This window comes from Myodes glareolus, chromosome 7, assembly GCF_982192425.1.
Source record: "Myodes glareolus chromosome 7, mMyoGla1.1, whole genome shotgun sequence".
Taxonomy (NCBI): domain Eukaryota; kingdom Metazoa; phylum Chordata; class Mammalia; order Rodentia; family Cricetidae; genus Myodes; species Myodes glareolus.
Genome location: NC_142032.1, coordinates 83,705,107 through 83,732,181, shown reverse-complemented (window position 1 = coordinate 83,732,181; position 27,075 = coordinate 83,705,107). Strand labels below are relative to the sequence as shown.

Here is a 27,075-nt window from a genome sequence, read left to right as displayed (position 1 = left end):
CAATGGAGAAATCTCTCTTCTTGATTCTAATTCCTTTTTCTCACAAATGGAGTAGAAGGATTAAATTCCCATACCTAGCAGCTCACAGGAACTCAATAATTGTTGAGTACAATAATCTTATACAAGGATGACCTACTGTTTCCTCCAATTCAGTTCAAATGGTGAAGATGCTATGAAGAACTGTTAGGAGATGAAGGCAGCTGCAAAGAAAGAAGCAACTCTTTATCTAGATGTGTTCATTGGTTTTTGTCAGCTGGACACAGCTAGAATCATCTAGAAGTAGGGAACCACAATTGAGAAAATGCCTCCCCAAGACTGCTCTACAGGAAAGTCTTTGGTGCGTTTTCTTGATTAATAATTGATGTGGGAGAGCCCAGCTCACTGTTGGTGGTGCCACTCCTGGGTTTTATAAGGAAGCAGGCTAAGGAGGCTAGAGATGGCGGAGAGTGGGGCAAGCCAGTAAGTAGCATCCTCCATGGCATCTGCATCAGCGCCTGCCTCCAGGTCCCTGCCTTGACTCTCTATCCAGACTTTTTCAGTAATGAACTGTGAGCTGTTCACAGTTTTATTTATGAAAAATAAACCCCTTCTTCCTCAGGTTGTTTTGGATATTTATTACAGCAATGGAAAACTAACTAGTCACCAAAGAAAGAACCATATTCAGTTTATTATATAGTATAGTATAGTATAGTATAGTATAGTATAGTATAGTATTTCATGCTGAATTTAAAAGAAAAGAAATGTTGAATACTAGACAAAACATTTCAGAACCAAGGACGGTTGTTTGTTCACTGGTAAATGCGTGAAAGGAAGAGGAGTGTTGGAAGTCATTTTGATGAGCATTCTGCCTAGGCTGTTTATAAGTTATCATCACAAAGTAGACAAGATTTAATGTGAATTTTTATTTTTTCAATCATATTTTTTAATGTTTTCTGAAAGTAAGTTTCTTTATTAGAGCATTTGTGTCATCTAGTATATCTCCAAAACTGTTAAAATTGTGGACAACTGTAATTATTTCCCAATTTTTGGATAATAAGGTGCCTTTCCTACAAAAGTAACATTTAGCTAAAAATTCTTAATTTGGAAAATAAAAAGAAAAACATTGCTTATCAGTTATTATTTTCTATCAGTTTCATAATATCTATTGCCTTAACCATTTAAGTAATTAATTTTAACTCTACACACGTTTCTCAGCAGAGCCAGGCTTAGAACTGACTTCGGAGGAAGAGCGCAAAGGGCCTGCCAGGAATGAAGAAAAGCTGTGTCGGGTGTGTGGTGCTCGCTCTTACCTGATAGCTGTCTTCTCTGATTTAATTGTGTTTGATGAAGTTTGGAGAATCTTGGAATGTTGGCTTCTCACATGACTCTAACGTTCCCTAAGCAGACACTTGGCACTTGATTCCTAAAGAGAATGCTGAAGTTCTGAGATTTGTTGGTTTGTAAAGATGAACACAAGTCAAGAGATAAGTTCAAAAGTAATGTTAGGTGATGCTTCTTGCCCAAAGAGGCATCAAATAACCTTGTAAAAGTCATACTTTCTAAGTTTTTCTGGTAAATCCAATCACATTATCAAGTAATTTTTTGATCCAAACTTAATTGTATCATATGTTTTGATATCAAAAAGTGTTAGGTTGGGCATGGAGACCTGGCTCAGTGCTTCAGAGTGCCACGAACCGGCTCAGGGGAGCCACTCAGACCGTGGGGAAACAGGACGAAGAACAGGAGTAATCAGGATACGGCGAGGAAATTGACAGACAAACCACTCTCAATGTATTTGAGAATGCTGCTGCGATTTTACTTCTTTTAGTGCAGAATTATATATTTTTTTACAATCAAAGAATTTGGCAAAGGCATACATCATCAAATCATAAAACAGCATAAAACAGTTTACAAAAAGAATCTTTGAAGATGCTTTGACTTAGGCACAAGGACTTCTGCTCTCTCATATTTTGTAAAATAAACTCTTTTTCTTGCCTTCAGAGAGGCCATTGCCCTTGAGCTAGGCTATCTTTATCAGCTTGTACCAGGTGGCTGGCTGGTTTGAGCTAAGTGACCTTGTGTGCCTGGGTGGGAAAGAAGAAGGCTACTATCTTCCTGGGAAAGCTTTCTGCTAGGAAATTTCTAAGACATAGTCTCGAACCTCTCTGAAACTCACTCCATATCACTAACCTCAACTCTCCTCCCTTCTCAATTCTCAGGCTCAGATATTGTCAGCTTAGGTTAGGTCTTTTTCTTCCCACGAGAAAGGTTTCATAGGCCTTCTGTTTACAATTGTACATATTTCCCAGGCAAATGCCTAAGGCTTCTAAGGTTTTTCCTGGTAAAATTAACTCCTTTTGTTCCACATCATCAAGGAATTGTCCTAATGATGACCCTGCCAATTCCTAGAACTGGCTACTTTTAAGGCTTTAATGAATAGTGGGGCAGAGCTCAAAAATGTCCTCAGCAGTCTTGTTTGTATCTGCAACTGCCTGGAATAGTCTGATCTGTTAGCAATATGCAAGGATCACAAAGAACACACAGACAAGGGAAAAGACAGACATATGGCGCCAAGTTGAGTCAGTACAAATGGCGACTCAGGTGGCATTACACCACAAATGATTGCCAAGGGACCGCCCGAAACACAGCTCCAAGAAGCACAGATCTCAATCCTCCAGCAACACCTGCCTGCCTAGTCAACGTTTCTGCTACACTGGCGAGACAGCCGTGGATGTAGCACAGAGAACATCCAGCTCTTCCTGAGGACCCAGTTCAGTTTGGTTCTCAGCATCCACACTGGCAGTTCATAACCACCTGTAACTTGCTCCTGGGATCATGCCCTCTCTTAGCATCTGTATTCATGTGCACATTCCACACACAGGCACACATCTATGCAAAATTTTAAAATAATAAAAATAAATCTTTTTAAAGTTAGATAATAAAATATACTGTGTCACGTAACTGTTGGGGGAGGCTGCTTGTCCATTTCCCGGCCATCCAGACTCCCGAAATAATTACACAGAAACTAAATTATTTGCAATACTGTTTGATCAATAGCTTAAACATATTTCTAGATAGCTCTTACATCCTAAACTGACCCATCTCCATTAATCTGTGCATCACCACGAGGTTGTGGCCTACCAGCAAAGTTTCAGCAGGCACGGGTGGAGACGTCTGTCTCCTGTGGCAGCTACATGGCTTCTCCCTGACTCCGCCTACTCTCTCCTATTCTGTTTGCTTGGAACTCCCCCCTTGCCCTATTTTGCTAAGCCACTGGCTGGAGCAGTTTTATTCACTAACCAAAAGCAACACAAGGACAGAAGGACCTCCATGAAAACTTCGTCTGAAGAAGCATTGCTGATTGTGAAGATGCCTCAGAAGAGGAAAGGTGGCGTTCTGTGCCCCATGGCATGAAGAATTGCTTGGGCACCTGATGGCAAAAAAATTACAGTTAGCCATATGTGTGCAGATATTAAATACCAGAAAAACCAGTCCAAACAGAAAAGATAAAATTTAATTTCAGCTGATCCTGCAGGGAGGTGACACAACTAACTTCCATTTTCCCAGTGGAAGCCCAGAGTGAAAGAGCAGATGCAGTGACGGACCTCCTTCCAGAGCCAAGAGGGGTGCAAAAGTAAGACCCGGAGAGACAAGCAGGATGCTTCAAGAGAATGGTGTTTTATCCTAGCTCTTTGAAGACTTTGTGTGAACCAGGTGATCAGTACTGAGGAATTCTGAGCCCATTGTTTAATGTGACTGCAAAAGATAGTTCTACGTCCAAGCTATTGGCGTTTCTGCTGCTTTCTGGATGCTACCAGAACCCAAACAGATGGTTGTAATGATGGAAATATAATTTAGTTTCTGATATCGAGTCTATATTTAGGGCCTAGCCAGCCGTAAAAATGAAATATGCAGAAAATGTTCAACACAACATGACAGAAAAGGGAAATGGGCCTGTCTCTCCCGGTCCCATTATTTTCACAGGGGCTGACTAAACACGGGGTTCAAGTGTCTTTGCAGAGTGCGCCAAAAAGGTGAACAGCATTTAAAACAATGGTTCCATTTGGAGTAAAAAAAAAAAAATGCTAGATTGGACGGCTTTGGAAGATAAGTGCCCACAGGGACCAGAAGAGGTCAACAGATCTCCTGAGAGGTGAAGGTAATGGAAGTTCTGAGCTGCCCTCTTAGTACTAGGAACCAAGTCGGCTCCCTCTGCGAGTGCTCTTAACCACTGATCCCTGTCTCCAGCCCTCTACTTAGATATTTTACATGCAGAATGAAACAACAAACATCTGGTTCCAGTCCTCAGAAACCTGTTTGTTCCTGAGTCTTCCTTGTTTTTATTTTAAAAACTTTGGCATTTTCCTAGGTAGTATCTTTGAGCCTCCTCCGCTCTTGTTAAGGTTGATCACTTCCCCCTTGTAATTTAAATCTTAACCTGAATGAAACAGCTAATAGAATCTTATCAAATAATTACAAAGTACTCGATATATGCCGTGTGCTGGGGAAGACCAGTGAACAAGAGTAGGCAAGTCACGTGGAACCTACACTTGACTGAGAGAAGACTAGTTGGCAGTTGTTAAATGAATAAGGTAAAAGTAAAATCTTTTTTGAAGGTGCAATTGTGGAGAAAACAGAAAGGGCAATATGACAGATGAATTCCCGGGGCAGGGGTGCTATAGTCAGGCCTTAGAAAGCTGGTCACCTGCCTAGACTCACAGTTGTAGAAAAGATAATGAATCCAAAAGTTGAATTTTTTAAAAAGTTACTTGCACACAAAACAGGCAATACACCTTCAGAGCACTGAGTGAATCACTCTGAGGCCTTATTTGGCGATTCTCTTATTCAGAGAAGGCAGGGAAGGCTGGTGTGGATCATGGCTCCTATTGTTTAAGAGGCACCTTGCTTTCCACAATCCCATACTATCCACTCAGCATTTGCATTTCACTACTTGAAACCAAGAGTCGGGTGATAAAAACGAACTAAAACAGTTGATGCTAATTGTGGAAAAGTCAGCAGCTATCCTTTGTCTCAAGCCTTCCTTAAAGGTTGAAGAAGAAAGGAAGCAGGAATGGGACGGAGGGGAAGCATCAGAGAGCCTGTGTGCTGCTGCTCTTGACCACGGTGACGGTGGATCACCTCTAACAAGGAAGAATGGGACGTCTGGCTCCCTGCGGTCTCCTAGTACCGACATCAAAGAGCAGGATGGGTAAGAATGTGGTGATATTGCACAAGAGGACATTGTTTTGTTCTATAAAATTATAATTTAGATTAACAAACTTTACTTCTATTTGAGATATCTGGGCATTATAAAAGCAAATGATTATAAAAACAAATAAGTAATCATACAGCTTTTCTGATCACATTGATAAGTATTTTGTATAAAAACAATAACTAGGGTTGGAAGATGTGTTAAAAAAAAAGTAATATCACTGTCTCCAAATGAAATGGATAAGTAATTTTTGAAGGTAATATTCATTCGAGGTTTCCTATATTTTTAATCTTAAAACTTGACTTTTTAAAAAATTGAGACAAGGCCCACATTGTCTGTAGCCCACACTGACTTCTAATTTGCAGAAATTCTTCTGTATCAACCTCCCAAGTTCTGTGATTACAGGTGTGAACCACCACACCCAGATTCTACAGAAAATTCTACAGAAAAATGTGACCAGTAATCACACTCATGCACACAATAAAGGACCAGCGAGAGGGCAGAAATCATTGTGGTTACTCTAAATTAAATGCACATATCTAAAGTTTGAAAACTAATATTCACACATAAGAGTTACCAAGCCTGACCTACTTCGCTCAGGATGATTGTTTCTGGTTCCATCCATTTACCTGCAACTTTCATAATTTCATCTTTTAACAGTTGAGTAATATTCCACTGTGTAAGGGTGCCACGTTTTCATTATTTATTCAGCATTGCTGGACATGCTGGCTGTCATGACTAGGGCAGCATTGACCGTGAGTAGGTAGTGCCTCTGTGGTAGAATGTAAGTCCTGTGGGTACACACCCAAAGTGATGTAACTGGATCTGAGGCAGGCTGACCACACTGAGTTCCTTGGTTGCTGTACAAGCTGGCACTGTGCCAGCAACGGATACGAGTTCCTCTTTCTCCACATCCTCACCAACATCTGCTACCGTTTGTTTTGCTAATCTTGGCTATTATGACTTGGGTAAGATGAAATCTTAAAATAGTTTTGATTTGCGTTTCGAAATGTTTCTCAGTCATTTTGTGTTTCATCTTTTGAGAACTCTCCTTTTGGTTCTGTACCCATTTTTTTTAATTGAGTGTTTGTTTCTTGATATTCAGGGTTTTTTAGTTTTTTATATAGTATAAATACTAAATCCTCTATCAGATATATAATTAGAAAGTTTTTTCCACTCTATGAGTATATGAATATTTTAAAAGCAAACTTTTGCACAAGCTATTTCCTTATTATTTCATGTTAAATATTTTATTTTGTTTTTCTTTCACCATTTTTTGTCTGTGGGGGAAGAGTTGCATGCATATATATATATATATATATATATATATGCGCATGTTTTGTACTTGTATCACATATGTGTGGTGATGCTCTTTCTCACAAGTGTCTGTGCTTGAGTATGGAAGCCAGAAATTGGTATCAGAAATCATCCTCAATTGGTAAATAATTTTTGGACATATCTCCCAGTCAAACCCAGAGCTCACGGATATGGCAGATATGGCTAATCTAATTTTCAAGACATCTTTCTCTGGGGCATCCCTGACTCCACCTCCAGCAGCTGGAATTCCAGGCAGCCCTCCATGCCCACCCGGAATTACAGGTTCTAGGGATCTGAGCTGCAGTCCTCGCACGTGCTGGCACACTCCCCAATTCCTCTTTCATGTAATTTTTAAACAACAATTGAATTAATCATATTTTTAAATAATGAAACCAAAATTGTAGCCCCAGTCTAGTTATTTCTTCCATGTCCAAGGGTAATTGCTCGTAGGCCGGGAGGTCGGGCATTCAGTGAAGTATTCAAGGTTAGCGTGCCGTTCATTTCTGGTTACTCACTTTTGTTCCACAAGTTTCCAGAAAATCACTAACTGCCAGTTTGCTTTTTTTCCCTTTTTCTTTTTTTTCTTTTCAAGTATTCATAATCTTTATCAGTTTTCTTTTTTATCTATTCATATATTACATCCCAACTACAGTTTCCCCTCCCTCCTCGCCTCCCAGTCTCTTCCCCCACCTCCCTTCTTCCCCAGATTCACTCCTCCTCCATTTCCCTTTGGAAAAGGGCAGGCCTCCCAGAAATATCAACCAAACATGGTATAACAAGTTACAATAGGACTAGGCACATCCTCTCCTATTAAGGTTGGATGAGGTAACCCAGTAGGAGAAAAGGGTCTCAAAAGCAGGGAAAAGAGTCGGAGACAGCACCTACTTCCACTGTTAGGAGTCCCATGAGAACACCAAGCTGCATGACCATAACTTAGAGGCAGAATGCCTACCACAGACCCGTTCAGGTTCTATAAGTTTTTGCTTTAGTCTCTGCGACCCGCTATGAGCCCTGGTTAGTTGATTCTGTGGGTCATTTCCTTGTGGTGTCTTGACCCTTCCAACTCCTTCCTCCCCCTCTTCCTCAGGTTTCCTCAAGCTCTGCCTAAAGTTTGGCTGTGGGTCTCTACACCCGCTCCCATCAGTTGCTGGGTGAAGCCTCTGATGACAATTGGGCTAGGCTCCATCATAGAAGAATATCATTAGGAATCATTTCATTGACTTGTTTTTATGCCAATCATATTTGATTCTCTCCTTGGTCTCTGGGCTATCCAGACCCCTGGACCTCCAGGCAAAGTCAGACATGGGCTCCTTCTTATATCATGGGCCTCAAGTTGAACCAGTAATTCACTGGCCACTCTAACAATTGCTGTGTCACCTTTAACCCCAGCACATCTTGTAGGCAGGATAGATTGTAGATCAAAGATTTTGTGACTGGGTTGATGTCCCAGTCCGTCCACTGGAAGCCTTACCTGGTTACAGAAGATGGTCATCTCGGGTTCTCTATCCCCATTACTAGGAAACTTCACTGGGGTCAGCCTCATAGGTGCCAGGGAATTTCCATTGCTCTAGGTTTCTCCATTGCCCCTAAAACGCCCCCAATTCCAAACTGAGAGATCTACCTGTTCTTATCTTTGCATTTCCATTCCAGTTAAGAAGTGGTTCTCCCTCGTCTTTTCCTGCTGGGCTCTTCTGTAGTCTGTGTCCCCTGGAAACCCTTCCTTGCTCTCAGACCAGGGTTTTCCTGAGCCAGTTCTTGCATATAGTTCTGCACCAGGCCTGGCTGGCATCTTGTCTTTAAGCAAGGAGGATCCGTTTCCTCATCTTCAGCTACTACTTTATAACTTCTTTCAATTAGTAAAGTAGGATGAGAAGGGTTGGATTTTATAGCATCGTTTTCATAATTTCAGTCCAAAGAATCATTGGAATGTATTATCTTTTATGATTTTTTAATTAGTGGTTTTGCCTCTAATGTAAAAGAAGAAAAGGAAAGAGGGCATGAAAACTGGTCATCTGGAGACTTTGTGACTGAACTGACGGCTGGGGGGTCTGAGTTGGCGGCTCATCTCCTGAGAGTGAAGGATACTTGCAGTTTAAATGACAGCAGCCCTGATAAAGGAAGGTAAAAACTGTAAACTCCCCATGAAGGGGAGGGGGTGGCAGTGGTTTTTTTTTCTGGAAATAGAGCAAGTTGATTTTCTGTTTATACTCGGATGCCTTAAAGAAAATGACTATAAACAACCTGTAACTTCATGATGAGAAGAAATTAATGACAACTGCAGAAACTTTATACAAAAAGACTTTTTGTATTTTGTCTGAAAGGATTCTATGTTCTTCTTTTTTTCAGGTCTTCAAATCAAAAATCAAAGGAAAAGCACAAGGTACTGTAGAACTCAAACCCAGATTTTGATAGTGGGAGCAGAGCACACCCACAGAGCCCTAGGCAGCCATCTACAATGGGCAGCAGCCCACTATCCTTACATCCTCCTGCGAGGAGCCACAGCTTCTGTCCACCAGCATCACCGTCACCTGGCAACCACCCAGTGACACCCTCAGCACTGCCCACCTCAAACCTGGCTCCATGGGCATTCTGCAGGAGGCTGTAGCCTGGGTGGCCTCCCAGAGGCAATGCCCAGTTGTACAGACAAGAAGGACAAAGCAAGGAAGACTTAGGAAACAACACGTTGTGTAAGATAAGAATATGGTTTCACCAAGAGGAGGGACACCCAGAGAGATGTGTTCTGAGAACTAGCAAGAATCAGCCCAGGAAGGCGAATTGCTCTGTAGGAGAAAAGGGTCTGGAGGTAGCAAATTTTCCAGTTCAGGTGGAGATCCCACTGAGGAGAGTAGAAATACCACAGACCTCAACCATTGCAGAGGTTGTTCAGGCCCCAGGACAGGTCCACATTCAACCAACAGTGCAAACAGAGAGAGCAGTGCCCGCAAAGGTTCCAGCCTTGCCGCATGCAGTGCCCTGAACAGCCAGGTGCACAGAATGAGAGCCACAGCATTCCTGCAGGGGTCTCCATTAGCTGAAGACAAGAGAGGAGGTCTAAAGAGAGGATGACGGAACTCAAGGAGATGAAACCCAAGGACAGCAGCCACCTCAGAGCGGGTCCCTCTGTCACTTCAGTTACCAACTCAGGTGCCGGAAATCCACAGACCACATTAATGGAAAAGAGAAAAAACATCAGTGGGGCCGAGTGAAGGCTGCGGCCATTTCTACTAGCACAGGGGTTAGTCACCCTTCACGCAAAAAGGGGTCAAATTCCAGCAACAGACAAACTGAAGATCCAAGCTGAAGACCTTGAGAGACTGGTTCCTCACTCATTTACCTGATAGCTAGACCCATGCAGTATCTATGCCGCACATGGTTTTCAATCTGTAGTCACAGGCGTACATTTAGTCAAAACACTTGGACACATAAAATTAAAATGAAGAAGGAAAAGGGTTAGACCCTTCTGTTTATATAAAGACATTTGCTTAGGAAGAGAGATTAGAACCAGAGGCCAATGATAAAACTACCCTTTGGCAAAAATCAGTCCTTTTCAGAAGTGTCCACATTTCTGCTTAGTCTTTTTTGGCTGTATGCGGTATCCCTATCTGAGGAAAGTGATCTAGTGTAGTGTGTTCTACAGGTCAGAAGAGAAACGAAAGCTGTGGAAGACACTGATGACCTCACTCAGCCATCTGAGCCGTCCCCAGAGGGCGGCAAGTTGCCAGACCCTCATTATCAAGGTACTGTCCAAATATTTTTTTTCCTTTTATTGAAAATAATTTTTTCCTCACATAATTGCATTTTCCCCTCCTTCTCCTCCTAGCTCCTCCCCACTTCCCACCCCATCCCAATCCACTCCTTTTCTGACTTTTATTAGAAAACAAACAGGCTCCCAAGGGATAACAATAAAATAAAATAAAATAAAACAAAATAAAATAAAAGTGTTCCAAGGTCTCTCGCTCTATGCACATTGTCTGACTGTGGTCTCTATATTTGTTCCCATCTGCTGCAGGAGGAAGCTTCTCTAATGATGGCTGAGCCAGGAGTAAAACAGAATATCATTAAGAGTCATTATAATGTTACACTTTTTTGTTTGTTTATTTGTTTGTTTTTAGAACGGTATTATTTGATTTTGCCCTAGATCCCTGGGATATCTAGTCGCAGGTTCTTATTCACCCAAGCAATGTCAATTATGGGTTCCAACTCATGAAGTAGGCCTTAAGTCAAATCATATATTGGTTGGTAAATCACATAAGCTTTGTGCCTCCATTGCCCGAGTGTATCTTGCACGCAGGACACCACCGTAGACCAAATGGTTTGTGCCTGGGTTAGTGTTTACATTTCTTCTCTTGTGACCTGCAGTGTTTACATTTCTTCTTTGATAGCCTTCCTTTGCGACTTTCCTGTACCAAAGGTGCTAGAACAGAAGGGTGAAGGCTCTGTAGAGGCACCAGCTCAACATCTCCAGGTTCAGTGAGTTGTGTAGGTGTTATCTTCAGCATCAGAGCCTTACTTTCAGTCTGTGGAGAGCAACCTATAGTCTCGGCAACAGCCTGGATGTTTAGGGGTTCTCATGGGATCCCTATGACCAACAGCTCAATTAGATGTAACCCATGTAACTGATCCTGCAGTTTTCTCCACCAACCTCAGACTCCACACTCCACCTGTCTCTTCCCCTTTATATTCCTCTCTGCGCCCAGCCATAATCACTCCTGTCTCCACCTCCCTAGTGCTGGGATTAAAAGCCTGTGATCCCAAGTGTTGGGATCACCTTTGTGTGAGCTTTTTTTTCTCTCTTTTAGAGAATATATGGTATTAAAAAAGAAACTGTCTTCAATTTTAAAAGAAAAATGATCACTGTCCATCTTACAGAGGCAGACCTTTGTCCTACCAGACAGCAAACAGAAACGGAAAAGGAGCCCTGGGAGCTACTGAACAGGAAAACTGGAAATGTGGAAAACAGAGAAGCTAAAGAGGAGGGGATGAAAACAGAGCCCGTGAGATCAAGGTTAGACCACAAAGGCCTGGAGAGGAAAGAGCCCTACAGTTCGAGGATGATTGCTTTTGAGACGATGTTAGGGGAGGAGATCCATGGAACTGCTTGCTGACTGTGTAACCACCCCCTCCGGGTTTTGTATGGGAGAAAACTTCCTTGTCTTGTGAAGTATGAAATCCTTGCAAATTCCCTAACCGGCCATTGCCCCTTCATATTTCCAACAATTGGGCGCACATTGTTGCAAGTCATAATTTTAACAGCTCTATAGCGGCCGTCCGCATAGGCTTGCTACTACTCAGCAGTAAGGAGTTGGCCGTCCTTTTCATGTCTTTTTTAAAGGAATGATATAAAAGAAACTCAATGTGAGAGAATTGATGGTATAAAGGATTTGTTGGTAAATTTGCTGAGGAGACATTTAAAAGGGAGAATTTAACTAAGGGAGCACAGACTTCTCAAAATACCCCAAAGGTAAGTAGTCTGCAAACCAGTCCTGTTAGAGATAAACCAAATTTATGATACTTGAATATAAGGGTTTGTTGGCCGGGATTGACCAGTCATTGGGTCCATCCCCTAGGAACAGGCTCAAGGGGGCCGTGTCGGGTCACAACCATCACCAAGTTCTGGTGTGCCTTGAAGTCCTTTGTGCTTTTATTAGGAAAAAACTTAATTCTACCACATAGCCAAGATGGGTAATAACGATTCAAAAAAGACAACTCTAGTGCACATAAGAAATAACTCCAGCAATTGTTTGCTGTGTAAACCTCCCATCTGCCCACATGGCCGGATTTGCAGTCGCCTGGCTCTGTTTAAATTGTTCAGAGGATAGCCTAGGGCCAGGACCTAAAGGAGACTTAAGGATGACAGAGTATGTGAAATGCATAAGCCCATGGTGTATATTAGTTAGTGACATCTTCTGCTCAAGGTCAGCTCTTCCTTGGACGTCAGCCAGAGCCAGACACACTTGTCCTTCATATCTAAGCATGTGGAGTGATTCCTCACTGGGAAAGCATGCTGTTTCTAATACACTGTGTGTGTGTGTGTGTGTGTGTGTGTGTGTGTGTGTGCATGTGTGTGTGGTGTTGTTGTTGTTTTCTGTGTTTTTAATGACTTTTTTAAATACGGAATTATTGTCTTAAATAAATGACTTTAATTAATAAGTTGAGTGTGATGGCTCACGCCCGTAATCTCATCCCTGAGAAGGCTGAGTCAGAAACATAAAGGAAGGTGAAGGCCAGCTTGGGCTACATAGTGTGAGCTCCACCCTGCTCTGCACTGTAGTGTGAGACCCTGTCTCAAAAAATAAAAATAAATAGAAATGTAGAGACAACTTTGATCCATTTGCTTAAGTTGTTCTCACAAAAGCTGTATTAACTTACCGTCCCACCACAAATGTAAGAAGTCATTTTCTCAACAGAAGTTTTAGAATCTATGCAGTGGTGCTGTTTGTTTGTTTTGGTGCTGGAGATTAAACTTCTTCTTTGTGAGTAATGCTAAGTTACACCCAGCTATCCGTTTGTTGTATGTGTATGTATGTATGTATGTGTAGCTATCTGTTTGTTGTGTTATGTATGTATGTATACTACATATATACATTTACATATATGTATGTATACTACATATGCAGGCTGAGAGACCACAAGAGGGCATTGGATTCCCTGGAATTAAAATTATAGACAGTTTTGAAGAGCCATGTGGGTGCTGGCAACCCAATCCAGAATCTCTGCAAGAGACCAGTATTCCTAACCACTGAGCCATCTCTCCAGACCCAACACCTTTGTTCTGAACCTGTGCTAAAGAGAATAGATGACTATTAATTTATTCAAAACCTCTCTCTCTGTCATTGATAAAGTAAATTCAGCTTTCTATGTTGAAAGAACAGTATATTTTTTATTACTGAATCAGTTGATCTTGTATTGATTTTTGAATTGCTTATCAAAATAATAAGATGAATCAAAAACATTAGTAAAAGGTAAAATAGACTCCCTAGTCTTGCCCTAAAAATCTCGTAATGTGCATATGCTTATTGTTTGAAAGCTTTGGAATGGCTCTTTTACATTGTAAATCGTTTGAGGGGTGCATGTCATGTTTTATAAAAAATAAAATTTTATTTCTAACTAACTCACATGATTGTTTGCAGACAATAGTTTTTAGAGATTAACTTTCCATTGCCTGTTTTTATTAGGGGGTTATGTAGAAAATGATATCAAATTATGTACAAACAGTCATATTCCACTTGTCAAATTGTTGAATAGTTTCAAGATGGCTTTTTCAAAATAACTACCAAAGTTTCTCTTAACAGAAACTTATCCATCAAGAAAACATTCTTTCATTATTACCTTCCCAGTATATATGATCTCTGGAAAAGATTAAAATAAGAAATTAAAAACATGGGATCTAGAAAAAACATTGAAACATAGATTAGGATCATGTCTTGTTAGAATAATGAAAAGCAAGATCAAGCTGTGAAAATTTTGTCTTTGAAAAAAATGAATTTTAAGTTAAGTATATTTAATCACAGAGTTGCATTAAAACACAAAGAGAAGAAGAAAGAGAATGAAGGAGTGAAGACCGAGTTACCAGGGAAAGATGGACTTTCCACCAAAGACGCTGAAGACCAGCAATATGCCATGGCTCTGGGGATCCTGCACATGAGAGCAAAGCAGACCTTGTGTCAGGTAAATTAATTGCTTACTATTAATTTTCCTTAATGTGTGTGACTTTATTTTATCAATATTAGTCATACTATCTCTAATTAAAAAGCAGTATATCCTGCATGACTATCATTGTGGGTTTGGTCCCTTGTTGACCAAAATATCGCCATAAGGTCTATAACTCTATCATGTATGTGTTTAACAAAATGTTATTTCAGGATCTGGGTGGGTGGCTCAGTGGTTAAGAGCATGCTGTTCTTCCAAAGGACCAAAGTTCAGTTCCTGGCACTCATGTTGGCCATTTTAAAACCGCATATAACTCCAGCTGCCGAACATCTGGGACCCTCTTCTTGCTTCCAGGGACCCCTGCGCATGCGTGGCATGCACACATAGGCACAGAAACTTGTTTTAATTGAAATCTAAGGAAAATGGAATAATGGCATCTATAGCCAAATAGCTACAGTAAATCCTGGAGGAATGAGTGAGGAGTTTTATCATTGGGCTGTCATAAATGTTAACTGGGGCACTTTTTATGTCAAAATGCAGGCTCATGAGCTTTACAACTGTAAAGAGACTTGTTCTGTGTTTCACAAAGAAATTCCCTTCACAGTCGTGTCTGTGCCTCACTCTGTGATAAGGTTCCCATGTAGAGTGGCAGTCTCTCCCTGGACATTAACCAGCTTTCTTTGCGTATATTTTTGAAAGTTCTGCATTTAATTAAGCTTTCAGGCTTTTTGTCACCAATGATGTGGACTTAAACCTTCATGAAGCGTACCTTTAATGACAAAGAAGAAAACAGCACTCACTGGCAACTCACAGAGAACCAAATGCCAGACTCTTCCGAGGTCGCACTTTGCAAAATCACCATGGCAAGCAAAAGTTAAATGCACAAGAGAAAAACCAGAGTACAGACACTTTCTGTCAGTCATTTGCAGCTGACTGATGTGTTGGTCCGTGAATGTGCACATGTTTTAGAAAGGAAGCTACATGTGTGGTGAAAAACAAAGAGAATTTTTAGATTTTCATCTTTACTTCTATTTTTATTTTATGTGTATGAGTGTTTTTGCTTGCGTGTGTGTGTGTGTGTGTGTGTGTGTGTGTGTGTGTGTGTGTGTGTGTCCCCTACATGCATGCCTGGTGCCCACAGAGGCCATAAAAGAGTATTGAATACTGTTGCTATTACAGATGGTTGGGAGCCACTATGTGGGTGCTGGAAACCGAACCTAGATCCTCTGGAAGAGCAGCAAGTGCTCTTAACCACTGAACCATCTCTGCAGCCAGCTGTGGGCATATGTAAAGCATTTGGGGATGCTCGAGGCAGGTTTTTCCCACTGAACAAGCTGATAGTCTTCAGTGCCCAGTCTGCAGCAGCTAAATAGTAACATCCCTGAGAGCCTTGCCAAAGCAAAGGCTTTAATGTTTCTCAAAGGAGCCAATTTCCCATGACCGTAAACCCCTTGCCACCAATGATAGATTTTCTAGTTTCTGACAGCAATTTCACTCTCTTGCCACGTTCATCTGGAAGGATGCTTCCTACTTTGCTACTGCAACTGCTAAGGAAAGGGGACACATACAGTCAGCAAATACCCTGTTTTTAATTCATCGATTCCTTTATAGAGAAATAATCCCTATTTCAAAACAAGGGGTTTCTGAAAACAACACTGCATCTGATATGCATGCAGCTCCACACTTCACGATGAAGGCATCCGATACATGTGCAGCTCCACGATGCAGGCATCTAATATGCATGCAGCTCCACACTCCACGATGAACGCATTCTGATCCCAGAGTTCTGTGTCCACTGCACAGAAAGGCTATCCCGTCTCTCAGAAAATGAAGCTGGGACCGGAGAGATGATCCAGTGGTTAAGAACACTTGATGTTCTTCTGAAGATTCAAGTTCAGCTGGTCATGGTGGCACATGCCTTTAATCCCAACACTCTGGAGGTGGAGGCAGTTGGTTCTCTGAGTTCAAGGTCAGCCTGATATACAGAGTGAGTTTCAGGAGAAAAAAAACACAGAGAGAGAAAAGAAACAGAAAAAGTAGACAACCCAGGTTCGATTCCTAGCACCCACATAGTGGGTGACTCACAACTGTCTCCAACTCCAGGTCCAGAAGATTCAGTACCCTCTCCTGGCCTCCATGGGCACCAGGCACAGCAAAAACACCTTTATTTTACAATTGTGGAAATTTGAAGTTAAACATTTTCCTTCCATTTTAGACCTAGTGAAAAAGCATAGAAATAGATTACATATATACCATGTATCCAAAAATAGAGAAGAAAGTTTTCTTGTTCCTGTCACTGCTTTTATAGGGAGTTTATGATGAGACACAATGGCCACCATGCCATTTATGGAAACCATTTGAAGGGCAAATTCAAGGTCTCTTAGCATATTCTCAGATCCATGCAATGGTCACGCTATCAATTTCAGAATATTTTCATCACCTTAAAGAATAACTTCAAATCCCCTACCTGCCAACCTCTCCCTAGGTCCTTCTTCTTTCCCAGCCCTTTCCCACCAGTCTAAATTGTTGGCTTTATAATTTCCTCCATTCTTCTAGAAGTTTCCTATAAACATTCAGTCTTTCCTGATGAGCTTCTATCACATGGTGTTTTCAAAGTCATCACCGTTGTATGAAAACTCCGTTTCTTCCTGCTGTTGGCTGGCATTCCGTCACATGGCTGTCCCACGACCTCACTCATCAGCTGAAGGGTCTCAGGGCCACGGTCATTTCTTGCCTTTATTTGTAATGCTGAAATGATTTTGTGGGCATATTTTCATTTCTTTGCTACTGGATTTTACCCTTTGAGTTGAGCGTGCAATTTCACTGTCTCTTAGCTTTTAATCATGATTCCTCTCTTTCCAGATTTTATTCATTTGTAATCATTTATTCAGAACTGGCTTGCAGCTTACTATTTTGTGAAGATTCTTCCAAGTCTCTTTGCCTTGTGTGTACAGAACAATTAAGTCATTTGTTTTGTGGGCTTTCTTCATTTGGTCCTATTTCACTTTGTTTTATGCCTTGATCTTGTCAAAGTATAAAGCTGCCTAGGGGAAGGTAATGTTTGATAAGGATGCCGCTTTTCCACGTAAACACTACAATGTTTTTGCTGAACGGTTAGTAGAGCTTAGTAAGCAAGTGAGGCCCTGGACTCCATCCCAGTGCTGAAAAGACAAAACACAGCAAACAAAACAACATTTGTTAGGACAAAATTAAGTACTTCATACAATACTCACAATTTCCAAAACTGACATAAGAAGAATTTTCATCTAAATATATGTTAAAAGCGTAAACATAAAACTTCATCTACTTTCCTTACAATGGAAAAAGTGAGATCTGCCTGCCTTTACAGCGGAGGCTGTGATTTAGATTTGTAGTGAGTCATCAACAGAGAGGCTCTTGTCGAAGCTCTTTTGATACACCATGTCTTGAATGCCACCCCTGGTAACCACCCTCCGCTCATCAGCATGCTGGCTGACATGGAGGAAGAGAATGTTTATTCACAGTTAGGTCCGCCTCCTACAACCGGAGGCTTCTGTGGACATGCCACCTGCCTCCAGGACAGGATGGTGTGAGAGCAGCAAGGTGCTGATGCTAGCAGCAAATGCTACCTATGACTCCCTATGTCTTTCCCAATTCTTCTAATTACTTTATGTTTATTTTCTAATCTAATCATCCATAAAGTCCGGTGTTAGATGTTGTAATTGCCTCTCTTCTACTGATGAGATAGCCAAGGCCCAGAAAACTAGTTAGTTTAAGACAATAGCTATTAGAACAGGAGCTTGGGCCTCAGACACAGCGTTCTGGCATCTCACTTAGAAGCTGCCTCCCACACTTAGGCATCCTGCTCCTCTGCCGGAGTCTTTTGTTACTTTGTAATCATTGCTTACATAGCTCTAGCTATTTGTCTACATGAATTATTAAAATTATACTTGACTTGGCACTTTGAACATGTAAAAATTCACCATAATAGGATTGCAACTTTTTTTTCATTTGCCAATTTTATCAATTTGAGTATCTGAGAAAATACGATTTCAAAATGAGCATACCATATTTCAGTCAGTCACAGGACAGGTCAGTAACTCAGATCATAGTATTTTAGATTCGTTGGGGATAAGATCCCTTCTGCAATAACTCAGTAAACTCCATAGTGACAGCACAAAGTCCCCTTAGTGTGCAGATAAAGGGATAATGTCTGTGCACTCATAAAAGATTCTAGCATGTGGAGCCTAGAGAGACAGTTCAGCAGTTAAGAGCGCTTGCTTCTCTGCAGAGGATCTGGGTTCTGTTCCCAGCATCCACATTGGGCAGCTCACACTGCCTGTGACTGCCTCTAGCTCCAGGGGATCCTATGCCCACTTCTGGCTTCTACAGGCATCTTCATGCTTGTGGCGCATCTACACATTGAAGCACATATATATAAATACATATAAAATAAATATTTTAAAATAATTTTAGTGTGAAGCATCTGACAGGGAGATTTGTACTAGAGCAATAGTAAAGTTTTCTTTTTAATCCTTTGTTTTAGTTGCAAGCGGCACAGGATCGACAAAGAGAAGTCATACAGAGTTCTCAGAAGATGCAAGATCGCTTGCAGAAGTATGATTTAAAGGAGCATACAATTAACCTGAGTATTTACAAAGCAAATTATCAGTATAATGTGAAAATCATGTCGGTTACAATAAGGATAGCTCTGTGAAAACCAAGTTGTGTTCCTTAGTTCTCGGGGCACAGCTCGGTGGGATGAATAGGGCTTTGTATGCCCACGACCCTGAGTTCCATCACCACACTGGGAATAAAAAAACTTTGTGATATCTGTTCATCTACCTAAAATTTACACATTCTCTGTAAAATACAGCTAGAAAATGAAGCACTATCTACTTTTCAATTTCTTAAGAATTTAAGTCCTTTGTCATTAAGCAGCATGGTAAAAATATTCACCTGTAAGAATAATTGTTTATAAAACACATTTTAGGTTTCAAGTTAAATGTTCTGAGGCAGAAGGTACACTACAAGAACAAGGAGAGAAAATTGCAGAGCTTCAGGAGCTATGGGCAGGCTTGGTGAGTCGGGTCCTTGCTCACCTCTGTGCCACGTTTGCCTGAAAGGAGCATTGCAGGAAATGTGAACAGCCCACTGACACACGTATTTCATGTATGCCTGCTGGTGGTGAAAATCCTCTTTGCCTTATAGGGGATTTGACTGAGTGAATAAGATAATGATTTTTGATAACCTGTCTTAAGGCATAGTTTTTGTTGTTGTTTTGTTTTGTTTTGTTTTTTGTTGTTGTTGTTGTTGAGACAGGGTTTTTCTATGCAGTCCTGGATATCCTAGGACTCACCTCTGTAGACCAGGCTGACCTCAAACTCAGAGATCCACTTGCCTCTACCTCCCAAGTGCTAGGATTAAAGGCATGCACCAACACTGCCCAGCAATAAATAATATTTTAAGAAAGAATAGTTCATACCAAGTTTTATAGGTAATTTTTATATTTTTTCCAAAGATGGGAAACAAAGACGAACAGCTAAAGAAACTCAACAAAATCATACTATGTCTGAAGTGTTCTTTGGACCAAAAGAAGAGTAAAAATGAAGAATTGGAGAGGGAGTTCACTGAGTAAGATTTTAATATTTCAAATCCCTTCACTCACGGTCTTACTTAGCTGATTTTATTAGCACCTAAATATGAATTCATTTTATAACTGTTTTAACAACCAAAAGTTATTGTTTTTTAATTTACTTCAAAAACTCATGAATCAATCTGAAAATTTGGATGCTAAAATATATTTATTTCCTAGTGATCCTGAAAGCAATAATGGAGATGCCTTGGTTATGGCTCTATACATTTCTTCATCTACCTTCAATTTTTCTTTTCTTTCTTTTTTTTTTGTTCTTTGAGTTTTCCTGCATTATCTTGATATTTATCCTCTCTCCTCCTCCCAGATCCATTCTCCCCTTTCCTACTCACTCAACTCTGTACCTTCCTTTTTCACCCATCAATTCTAATCTGTGCTGCTCATAGATTCTTGACTGTGTGGCCTCCCGCTGGCATGTGTTTGACTTCCAGCATCCACACTTTTAAAGAACTCTGACTCTTGTATCCCAGCAGCTATTAATTGCCCTCTCCAGAGTGGGCGGCTTCGTGTCCACCTCCTCTTTCCCTTGCTGAAACAGGTTTGGCTTGATTTGGCTTTTATTTTCTTTCTGCCTTTCTTTTTTTCAATTATGGTATTAAATAGACACATTATTTTTCCATGGGTGTCACCCATTTTTACATGAAGTATACATGTTGCTAAACTTGTTTGTTTCATATCTACATATATAAATATCTGTATGTATCTGTATATGCACAGATACAACTAAAATATTGTCATACCTGGTATCTGCAGAAGTTTGGTTTTAAGACACTCCTCAAATACCAAAGTCTATGGATAGTCAACTCTTGTATGTAAAGTTTTGTGTATGTGTATATAGCTCACACATACCCAACTATTTCTTGTTTACTTTGATTACTGGTCTATGGGTTATTCCTAATTATTAATAATTAGTTAATACTTCATACTATAATACTAAACTAAATGGTTGAAACAATTCGGCCTATGGTTATAGTTTTCATTCTTTATCTGACATAAATACCATAAATTTTTCTTTATATTATTTACCTAAGATTTTAACTTCATTAAAGTACCTTCAATAATTTTAAGTTGAAACAAATAATGTGTACATTCATTTTAAAATAAATAATGTATGTAAAAACATGATAGCTCATACAATCCATTTGAAAAATTGTTAAGCATTTACTATTTGCAAAACTTTCCATACTGACTCTATACACTTTTGCAGAATAAAGAAGCATTTAGAAATAATGAAAAGAAAATTGAATGATCATGAAAACGGAGAATTTAGTTGCCATGGAGATTTAAAATCTAAAGAACTTGAAGTGAATATTTCAGTGGATGTGTTAAAAAATGAGGTAATTTTATTTGTTTAGCGATCAAAAATATAAATCCTCAAATGTTCACACTTGGTGTCAGTGAAAATTAGTTATTTTCCATTGAAATAGTGTTCTGTTGAACACAAGCTGGTACATGCAGCCAAGCAGTACACACCCTCACAAACCACTAAATCATGAATATCAACAATTTTATTTGATTTTATTTGGTTATTTTATTTATGTTGCATGGGACGATCAAAGAAAAGAGGGTCACTCCAAGATGTGATCCAGGCTCTGTGGCAGCAGAGAGGAACAGTTTCAAGAAACGGAACCTCAAACAGCTGTACAAAAGCAAATTTATTGATTGCTACTCAAGAATTGCTTTGGTGGTGAAGCAAGTTCCTCATTCCAAAGCCCCTGATCTAATCTTCATGTTTGTGAAGGAAAACGTCACAGTCCTGCCACTTTAGTCCTTCTGGTGTTCTGTTCGCGGTACCCAGTAATGCAAGACCCTCCAGCTGTCCCAGGATTGCCTTGTGACTAAAGTCACACAAAGGTTGGGAAACTCCTTCAGAAAAACACTCTAAACCACAGGAAACAATGATCTTTTCCGAGGTCTAAGTCAGAAACAACTCTATTACTTAATGTTTGCCCTGGAGACAATGATGCTACTCAGTTTTCGCTCTACATTTGGTAACTGTTTTATTGGGATATAGCTAACGTGGTCATTAACAGAGGCAGGCCAGTAGCATCTGATGCAGTTGCGCGGCTTTCCAAGCACCCTCAGTTGGACCTCACCACCCTCTGAAGGAACCACACACCCTACAGGCTTTGCTCATCCCCCTTCCCTGGTCAGCATATGGAACCACCAATCTGCTGTTCCCATCACTTTGCCTGTTGTGAACTTGTCACATACCTGGATCACAATGTGGTCTTTTTCCTTGGCATTTGGAAAATGCCAAGGTTTGCATTATGTTTCCAGTGTTCATGTCTGTTGTAATTTTACCAATACACCAAAGAGGTGAATAATGGTGAAAAACAGAGAGAGGATATGTAGTCAATGTTCACACTGGGAAGAGGAGTGGATAAAAGGCCGTATGACCCAAGTCCTTCTTCAAACCAGTGACATGACCAAACACTTAGTTTCCTCCTGTTGCTAAGTAGTATCATCCCATTGTGTGGATATACTATACATTTTGTCCATTCCTTAAAGTTGCACTATGAGATGGTTCATGAGCCTTGGGCAAGGGCCTGGAGATTTAAACATACAAACACGCAGAGACACAGGCACATGGGTCATCACTGAAACAAGATTACCCCCATTGCCAGCTTGTATAGGGCTCTGGCCACGCCCTAGCTCTCGGGATCTTTCAGCTGCATGTCCCCTGCCATCAGAGTCTCAGTGCTCAGAGCAGCTGCAGGCTGGTCTGGTGGTCTGCAGTCCCCAATGTTTTAGGTTTCCTTTCATGAATATTTATGAATCAATAGCTGAGTCGTGTGATAACTCTGCTCAGTCTTCTGAGGTGTCAATATTTCCCAAGGTGACAGCAATGGATAAGGGTCACAGTTTCCCCATAGCCTTGCCCATGCTCTTGTTCACCATGTCAAGTGAAAAGCTTTCCATCCTCGTGACATGAAGTGCACATTATGGAGTTTTTGTCTGCACTTACCTATTTACTAAGGGGGTAGTATGAGGATGTGTCTTTTATGTGCTTGCTAGTGATTTATGTATTTTTTTGCATAAATGTCTATGTAGATTCTTTCTCTGGTATAGGAGAAACTGGGAATGGTAAACTAATGTCATAAAGGATCTACCAGTCAGCTTAGGAAGCGTCAAGTCACACAAAGTAGAATTTAGCTGAAGTCACACCCCCAATTCTCTTATCAGGAAGAGCATAGTTCTGCCCAGAAGACAGAACAACCCTGGCAGGGAGCCACCTGGGAGAAGCAAGCCCTGGTCTGTCTAAGGGGAATGTGACAGTATTTTACATTGTAAATCTCCCAGTTTGTCCAGACAGCCAAAGCTTAGAGTTTCCACCACTGTGTAATATGTTTCATTGCCCAAAGTATAACCTGGGGCTGTAAAACTATATAAGCTTAGGGAGTTTCTGTACAGGGTGAGTTCCATCTTGTGTATTAGCCAGAACCAGCTGTGGACTGTTATTAAAGAGGTTTTCCTTGATTGGTCTCTAAGTGCTGGAGTGATATCTCACAAGGAAAGCACTTTCGTTCGTGACGCCTCTAGTTTTAAATTGTGTTTTCTTTTATTTGTAGGAGTCCTTTATTCTGGATATGAATCCCTTATCAAGGGTCTGATTTTCAAGTGCTTTCTTAGGACTTACTATGGTCCCTATGCATAAATGATAACCCCTCATCTGACATACCTCGTCTGTGCTCCCAACTCCCACATCCTGTTTGACGCTGACATGACATGTAATCGAGTATTTTTAAACACATTTCTCACATGCAGGAACACAGATTCCTTTCTTTAAGACATTTGTGTTGGGTTTTCTGAATAGAGTCTCATATTTTAGAAGGAAAAAAAAGGACGGATTATTTTTTTATGTGTATGGATATTTTGCCAACATGTCTGTCTGTGCACCACTTGTGCACCTGGTGACTTTGGAAACCAGGAAAGGGCATCAGCCCCCCTGGAGCTGGAGTTACAGAAGCTTGTGAGCCAGCATAGAAGTGGTAGAAATTGAATTCTGATCCCTGGGAAGAGCAGCCAATGCTTATAACCCTGAACCATCTCTCCAATCCTACCCTTCACTTTCTTCATGGTAGCTTTTCAATCACAACTCTAGCTGCTGTGAGGCCTACTTTATCTGTTTCTGCTTTTGGTGATTACAGACATAAATACCAGTTACAGTCATGACAGTTTTGACAGTGTGCTCAGAAGCACACTGAGAAGCTGTGGGGTTTTGTTTCTTTGACTTTGCAGGTTTAATTTGAGTTCCTTTGTAAGCATGTTATTTAATAGGAGTGCAACTTTATTTTTTGCATGTGGATATCCAAGTGCTTCAGCATTATTTCTTGTTAGAAATACTTTTTTCACACTTGATTTGTGACAGATGCTGAAAATCAATTCCCTTTTATTTGGTGGAAAGATTAAATGACTACAGGATGCTGTTGAATTAAGTCATTCTTGTTTAAAAATGGATGGGTCCGATCACTAGACTTTTGTACTAGGAAATTCTTTCAAAGGCCTTCCTGAAAATCAGTAGTTCTTGTAATGTGGCTGTGATACTCTGGAGAGAATGGCCTCTGTAGGCTCAGATGTTTAAATACTTGCTTCCCGGTGGGTGGAACAGTTTGGGAAGGATTAGGAGGTGTGGCCCTGTTGGAGGTAAACTTAGAGGTTTTGTTCCCAGTCTGCTGCCAGACTCTCCACCATGATGGCCATGGACTCACCCTCTGAAATTGTAGCAAGCCCCCAAAGAAATACTTTCTTTAGTAAATTACCTCTGTCACAATGTCTCTTCACAGCAATGAAAAAATTAAGACAGCCATTCAAATGAGCACAACATCCCCAACTCAGAAAAAGACATGCAACTTTGGACTCCACATTTATCAGATTAATTAATTACAGTCTAATTTCCAAACTCTTGTTCTGGGAGTCTTTGGGATTTTTTTTCTGTTGTTGCTGTTGTTGTTTGACTTTTTGTTGTTGTTTTGTTTTGTTTTTGTTTTTCAAGCCAGGAATTCTCTGTGTAGACCTGGCTGACCTGGAATTAGCTCTGTAGACCAAGCTGATCTCCAACTCAAGAGATATGTCTGCCTCTGCCTCCTGAGTGCTGGGATAAAAGGTGTGCGCCACCACTGCCTGGCTTGGGAGTCACTTATTAATGCAAACCTAAACAACTGAAAACCAGTGTCTCTAAAACTTCCCCATAAATTATCGGCATCAAAGATGGAAGAGGGTGAGATCCTTTACTAAGAGACAATTTTATGAAGGAAAAAAAATGAGACAAATCAGAAGAAAAAAAGCTTGAGGTTCAGTGTAGATATCTTGTAACAAAGACGAGTATTTGTGTGTGTGTGTGTGTGTGTGTGTATGTGAAATGCATCATGGAAGAGGGAGGAGAACACAAACATTCAGTATTAGCTGAGAAGCTATTGGCATTTAATAGCTACTGAAAAAAAGAGAGTCAATTTACTTCCTTTCTTTCTACTTTTAAAGATTTAATTTACTTAATATTATGTGCATGAATGTTTACCTGAGTGTATGTATGTGTACCACATACATGCCTGGTGCCTACATGGATCAGAGGTCATCAGATCCCCTGGAACTGGAATCACAGATGACTGTGAGTCACCAGATAGGTGCTAGGAACCAAACTCGGATCAATTGTAAGAACAACAAGTTCTCTTAACCACTGAACTTTCTGTCCAGACTCAGAGTCAGTTTTCTTTGATGGTGTGACCCCTGGCATATTGACCATGCCCCAGCGCAGGATCCACACTCAAGAGAAGTTGGCCAACACAAACTGGACTCAATGGATTTTACAGGCAGAGAGAGAAAGAATGAGACAGAGAGAGAGAGAGAGAGAGAGAGAGAGAGAGAGAGAGAGAGAGAGAATACCAAGTTGTCTGGGTAGGAAGGTGGGGGTGGAAATGTGAGGACCTAGAGTAAAGTGTATATCCTCAAAATACACTTCATGAACTTCTCAAAGAGTTAATAGAAACATTATTTTTAAAAGCATACTTTTGTGATTCTTTGTGACTTTCACAAACTTCAATGGATTACATTCTAACTCTGCTATTGACTATAATGTATTGCAACTGAGTCAGAGTTTCTCTTATTTTCTATTATTATACTTTTCCAGCCTAAATCCTTTTTATACCACTCTATGTGACTTTCTTTATTCATGTAGATTCATGAATTGAAAGAAAAATGGGGAACTATAAACGCCAAATATCTACCTCTGAATGTACAATTTAAATACATTGAGCAGGAGTTGTTATCAATAAAAATAGCACAAAGGCAATACGAGAAGCTCCACAAGGATCAGAAGATTCTGGAAAGAGAAGTGCTAGAACTGCAGCACCAGCTCCGAGAGAACATGGTAAGTCAGTGTCAGGAGAAAATAGTGCAATGGGGGAGGAGGCTGAAGAGAGAAAGTCATCATTTAGAAGACATATGAGACAGGCAAACACTTTTACATCATAACTGATGGGTGTGTCCTCTGTGTGTCTCATCATAGATAGTGTTGGAGATTTCCAGAAGGCAGGTGACATTGGCTAATTGTAGAGGGAAGTTTCTCTCCTGCCTGGTCCCACAGCCATTCAGTCCCAAATAAACACACAGAGGCTTATATTAATTATAAACTGTTTGGCATATTGCTCAGGCTTATTACTAACTAACTCTTACAACTTAAATTAACCCATAATTCTAATCTATGTTTAGCCACATGGCTTGGTACCTTTTCTCAGCAAGGCATTATCATCTTGCTTCCTCTGTAACTGACTTGTGACTGCATCTCTGCCTTTCCTCCTCCCAGAATTCTAGTCGGACTGCCCTACCTATACTTCCTGGCTATTCTGTTTTACTAAACCAATACGAGTGACAAATCTTTACAGCGTATGAGAACAATATCTCACAGCAGTTAATCCCTTTAATTACTTCAGTTTCCATCATTAAAATGCAATTGATCTCTCAGAATAATCATTTTCAACTTTTTAGGCAATTTAGCATAAAACAAGACCACTGGGAGGGAAAGAGAAACTGGGATATAGAACTTTTACCATGCTTCTGAATTCTTAAATTGCACTGTTCAGGGTTTTTGGAAAGTCGAGTCAATTCTATTCCGTGAACTGTTTGATTATATGAGGGTAAGTCTGCAAATGATTCAGAATCAAGACTTGTAGCTCAGAAAAAGCAGGAGGCCCTGGGTTCATGCTCCAATCGGACCAAACAAGGTTCAGTATTGTTTTATGATTGGATTTAATGGAGTCAGTATTGATAACTCTGGTATCTTATTTCA

General features: G+C 40.5%; 1 protein-coding gene across 3 annotated transcripts in view; it reads left to right on the top strand.

Moving 5' to 3' along the window:
* LOC125417162 (uncharacterized) overlaps nt 1–27,075 on the top strand; it is a 72,574-nt gene that overhangs the window by 31,943 nt on the left and 13,556 nt on the right. For 2 of the 3 annotated variants that reach the window (XM_087908510.1, XM_087908509.1), the window contains exons 18-29: nt 1,195–1,268; nt 5,016–5,188; nt 8,465–8,629; nt 8,855–8,888; nt 10,146–10,245; nt 11,378–11,513; nt 14,020–14,176; nt 18,684–18,754; nt 19,131–19,218; nt 19,659–19,771; nt 20,998–21,127; nt 25,966–26,157. In XM_087908510.1, coding sequence (XP_087764636.1) covers nt 1,195–1,268; nt 5,016–5,188; nt 8,465–8,629; nt 8,855–8,888; nt 10,146–10,245; nt 11,378–11,513; nt 14,020–14,176; nt 18,684–18,754; nt 19,131–19,218; nt 19,659–19,771; nt 20,998–21,127; nt 25,966–26,157 — 1,433 coding nt within the window. The remainder of the gene's footprint in view (nt 1–1,194; nt 1,269–5,015; nt 5,189–8,464; nt 8,630–8,854; nt 8,889–10,145; nt 10,246–11,377; nt 11,514–14,019; nt 14,177–18,683; nt 18,755–19,130; nt 19,219–19,658; nt 19,772–20,997; nt 21,128–25,965; nt 26,158–27,075) is intronic. The other variant, XM_087908511.1, reaches the window with a different exon arrangement.